At 32.9% G+C, this 5,142-nt stretch overlaps 1 protein-coding gene across 1 annotated transcript; it reads left to right on the forward strand.

The window, feature by feature from the left end:
* On the forward strand, positions 1 to 2,906 carry LOC121222267 (transcription factor MYB111). The gene is made up of 3 exons (XM_041102530.1): positions 1 to 598; positions 682 to 811; positions 1,971 to 2,906. Exons 1-3 carry the CDS (start codon positions 466 to 468, stop codon positions 2,770 to 2,772), a joined length of 1,065 nt encoding a protein of 354 aa, XP_040958464.1. The 5' UTR covers positions 1 to 465; the 3' UTR covers positions 2,773 to 2,906.
* Positions 2,907 to 5,142: the final 2,236 nt, after the last annotated feature.

The raw sequence follows: 5,142 nt of genomic DNA on the forward strand, positions 1-5,142 counted from the left end.
TTTCACATTATGAAGAAGAAAACAAAAGAGAGAGAATAGATTCGTGGAACTCCCTGTACCATTCAAGCTTTTTCATTTCCTTTTTCCTTTTTTTTTTGTCACTTTCTGGTATTGTACGTACCATCAAGTTCCCTAAATTTTGCAACGTTCATAACTCATCAGTCAATAAATTTACGAATTTGTAATAATCTACCTGTTTAAGCAAAGATTTGGGGTTTCTTTTATGTTTTGCCAAAAAACTGTTCCTGGGTCTACATCATCGTCGTCGTCATATTTCCCTTTCCATCCCTTTATTTAAACTCTCTCTTTACATTCAAACTCTAGTTGTATGGGCATCTACGTCGCATGTTAATGCACCCCCTCTCCTCTCCTCCCCTCCCCTTCACTTCTTTTTCTCTTTGATCTTTTGAGTTTAAAAGCCTTTGAGGGGGTAGTGAAAGTGGAAGCTGGTGGGCAAAGAGAGAGATGGGAAGATCTCCATGTTGTGAGAAAGTAGGGTTGAAGAAAGGGAGATGGACGGCCGAGGAAGATGAAATATTAGCAAACTACATTAAAGCAAATGGTGAAGGATCCTGGAGATCTTTGCCCAAGAATGCAGGTTTGATTAAATGATGATTGCATAATGGTGTTTTAGATATATATAGCTTTTAACCTTATCTTTTCTATGTTGTTGTTGGAAAGGGTTGTTGAGGTGTGGGAAGAGTTGCAGGTTGAGATGGATAAATTATTTGAGGGCTGATTTGAAGAGAGGGAACATCACTGCTGATGAGGAAGAAACCATTGTTAAGTTTCATAGTGCTTTGGGAAATAGGTACAAATATCACATTGGTTTCAAATTCCATCAATTTCTACTGATTAATCCATTTCTTTTTCTTAATTTTGGTCTAATGATACATATTCTCTTTCATCTTACACCTTCTATCAATATAATTTTAATTCTAAATAATTCAATTTATCTATCCCTTCACATTTATAAATTCAACACATCTTCATCATAAATCAAGATTCAAAAAGAGACGGTGAGATTGTAATCCACTCTTATTAATAATGCTGATGGAATTTAGACAATTTAAGGTGAGTAGCAATTAGTGAAACTTCAAAAATTTTGAATTAATTTACAAAATATTAATTTCTTTATGATACACACTACAAGTATTCCAAAAATCCTCTCAAAGTTACAATAAGCAAGAAAAAAAAAACCATATAATAACATGAAGAGGAAGATAAGTAACCAACAAAAACCATAAATTCAACCTTAAAAATTGCACAAACAAAAACTAGAATTTTACTCTTAAAATTTTTCCAAAGAAAAGGTAGTGGTTTTCTAGCAAAATCTTTGAGTCAACAATGCTCAAGTACCCAACTTACCTAAAGAAATGCACTTTTTAAAGTAGAATCGTAGAGTAAAAACTGATAGATAAGCTTTAATAAATAAATAAATGTCTAAAGACTTAACCTTGTCTAAACTCAGAAACAACAAAGTTCTTGGGATTTTATAGTCATGGCTTGCGCCCTTTTGAATATTTTCCTTTTAAGAAAATAAAAAACATTTTCCAATTAATTTTTTTATTTGTTTATACGATGAAGATGTGATAGAGAATCAAATTGATGTGAAGGGCTAGATTTATTGAATTATTTAGAATTAAGATGAAATGTGAGTATTGGGGACTAAATATATTAATATGTCATTTTAAAAAGAGACCAAGATAAGAACATATTAATAATTGGTATATTTTACCCGAAGAGTATTATTCTTTCAAACATAAGTGAAATGATAAATAACTAAAATATTAATCTCCCATATTTATATGCTAAAAGAAGACTTGAGAGAAGGGGATAGTTAATTCGTAGCATATAGTAGGATTCGTTAAAATAAAAGGTCAATTCCTAAGGTTGTTGGGTAGTTCATTCATAGCATTTTTTACCCTCCGCACAATTATTTATGTTTAACAGTGTTTGGTCTGTTCTAGGTGGTCTTTGATTGCAGCACAATTGCCAGGACGAACTGACAACGAGATTAAGAATTACTGGAACTCTCATTTAAGCCGGAAAATTTACAGTTTCAGTAAGACAATCAAAGAGACAAAACCAACTGATCTGGATGCAATCAAAAGAGCGGAAGACCATCTACGGAAGAGAAGATGCGGGCGTACCAGTCGATCCGCCATGAAAAGACAAAAGCTAGCTTTGATGTCTTTGGGTATTTCTAAAACAGTTACCCCAAATGCCCAAGAAAGCAGCCATGGGGAAACCCTGGAAATGCATGGCTCTTGCACGCACAGCAATGCAGCTGGGCAGCCCCAAGGCAATTATGATGAGAGTGGGAGCAATGGTGGAATAGCATTAAGTACTAATTCTGGGGAAGAAAGCTCCGGTGATGGGATTGAAAATGAAGTGCTGCTGGGACCATACGAGTGGCTCGACAATGAAATAAAGCGTCTCAGTTGTATCCTACAGCGAAGTCAAGGCGCGGATCCAAGTGGGAACCATGGGGGGGTAGCCGACAGTATCAATGGGGTTATAAAAGATACTCAAAATGATGCGAGAGAAAGAGAAAGCTATGGCATTGGGAGCTCATCATCCAATACTACTGAGATTACCGATCATCATGGTGATGAATGGCAGATGTGCAACTCATCTGTTGATTTCATTGGTGATTTCCAGTGGTGTGATGATCATCAGTGGGAATTATCGTGGGATGATTTAGAGAAGGTATTCTGTTGGTCATGGGATGATGCCAATGGTGATGATGAAGCTGGAAAGAACACTTGAGTGTTTCTTTTTTTTTTTTTTCTGGTCGAAAGAAAAAAACACGTAGTTAATATAACATTAATATGTGTTTTTAAAATGGTATAAATGCAGCATTCGGCAATTGGTATAAATGGTAAATGATGTTTTTAAAATGATTTCATTTGTTTCATTTCCCTAGGAAAGTTGGTTGGAATTATTATATAAAAATATTAGAAACAAAAAGGAAAAATATGTGTAGAAATTTTGTGCACAATTTCTAGAATTAGGTTTGGAGATTCCAAATATCTATTTTCCTCATCTAAAGATTTTTTTTTCCTGTCTCTTGTAAATCCATTCCCACTCACAGCCAACTTATTTTTCTCTCTTAACGCTTTGTCCAGTGTTGCAATGATAAACCCTAGAACTTCCATCATTTTCTTCCTTTTTCCTTGTTATTTTTCAATATAAACCCATCATCCCCTGAATATATATTAAAGAAAACCAATAGAAGAAGATAGAGAATTTTTATGTCATATTTTTCGTGAGAAGCATGGCAGGATTGTGCTCCTCTTGTTATAAGGATTAAGAAAAGCATGTCTAAGGCATTCAATTGTGAGAGTGGTGCATTGGAAGCTGAGAGTGAAGAATGTTGTTTATATCACCTTGTGAAGAAATAGAGATACCCTACTGCTTTGTTTTATGCTTTTCTTGCTGATTTTATCATTGGTTTGAATTTTTCTAAAGACTTGTGATATTTCTAGATATATGTTGTTGCTTCTGATTTGAAAGAGTTTGGGAAAATTGAAGGAAAAAAAGAATTATGGAAGGATGTTTTATATGCTACACATGCCAGATGACTATTATTTATCAGAACATTTTGGTTATGCTTATGTTTTAATCCTGATGTGCTTTTCTATTGTCTTAGGGTTTAAAAGAAAAGCAATGACACAGTTAAAATATTTGTTGAGGTTTAGAGTTTTATTTGTATGAGCCATCTTTTGTAATTTTAAACAAAAGCTTCATTCAATCTGTTGAAACACTTAAAACAAACAAATAGTATTTGCTTGTAACAGTCTGATTTTTAGTGATGTCAAAAGAGACAGTTCCAAAATTTTATTTCCGTAAACCGGATCCGTAAATATTAATATTTACGGAGTTGGTATAAAAGTTTATTAAAGTTCAGTCCTTCAATTTTGTCTATTAATTGCTTAACTAGGGCAATGACTAAATTATAAAAGTCTTATCGCTATAGGTTTTTAATTAGCCAAAAGACTAAAATAGCTAATAAACCATTTTCTAATGTGTTAGTGGGAATGATGAAAGTTTCCAATTGATTAATGGTGATTAAGTTTAATTATTTAACGTTAAATTAAGTTAATTAAGTAATTAAAAGTTTAATTAAAGCATATAGGTAAAAGGATATTTTTTCCTTCATCTTCTTCAACTTGTTGTGAGTTAAAACAAAGAAAACCCTTGAAAGCTTTCAACGGTTTGGTCCTTATTTGGTAAGCTCAATTAAGTCCTTTTTTTGTAATTTTTATGTTTTTGAGGTCATGGGAGAAAAAAAATAGGCTATCTGCATATTGCATCGTCCAAAAAATGATTTTTATCAACTGTAACAAAAAAGAAACTTCATAGAAGTCGAAATATGAAGAAATATATATGCCTAGATACTTTATTCTATGGATAAAGATCTAATTGATAGAGGAAGCTCCGTAAAGATCAATTAGCGAGGTTTTGAGCCGATACAATAAATAAGAGCTGCTTATTTATGTCATGATATGAAATAAAAATTAAGAATCGACTTATGTAATAGAGTCGATCCCCTAAGTTATTGAGCAATAGTGTAGCATCAGATCCCAAATACAGTAAGTCTTTTTTATGATGAAGAAGTCTTTTTTAAAAGATTCTATATAAATTTCTATATGATATGAAACCGAGATAGTTACCTTTCAGAAAAATCTAACGGACGACAGCCTCAAAATGCCATTTAGCTAGCCCACGTACCATTTGTAGAACTGTTAAAATTTTAGAAAGTTTCCATTGATGATTTCTTAAAGAAATTGGTAGTTTTTGAAAGTTTTTGAAATTGCATGTTTCAAGGTGGTTGGCATAGGTAAAGTTTGGTATGGAATGTCTTGGTTATTATGTGGTAGTTGACATTAAATTGTTTAGAAATAAATGATGTATAAGTAGTGAATTTTTTTGATAGACTTGAATATGGATGCTTGAACTATTTAGCATAGTTTTATGTATGTTTTAAACCAACTGAAATTGGCATTAGGTGTATATGTTGTAAGATTTGGTTGAAAGTTATGAAATAGGTACCAAATGGTTCATTTTTTTTACCAAAAAATAAGGTCTTCATCTTGACAGGCATCTTTCCCCGTCACAACGACAGCCAACAGTAAG

This window comes from Gossypium hirsutum, chromosome D10 (genome assembly GCF_007990345.1).
Source record: "Gossypium hirsutum isolate 1008001.06 chromosome D10, Gossypium_hirsutum_v2.1, whole genome shotgun sequence".
Classification (NCBI taxonomy): domain Eukaryota; kingdom Viridiplantae; phylum Streptophyta; class Magnoliopsida; order Malvales; family Malvaceae; genus Gossypium; species Gossypium hirsutum.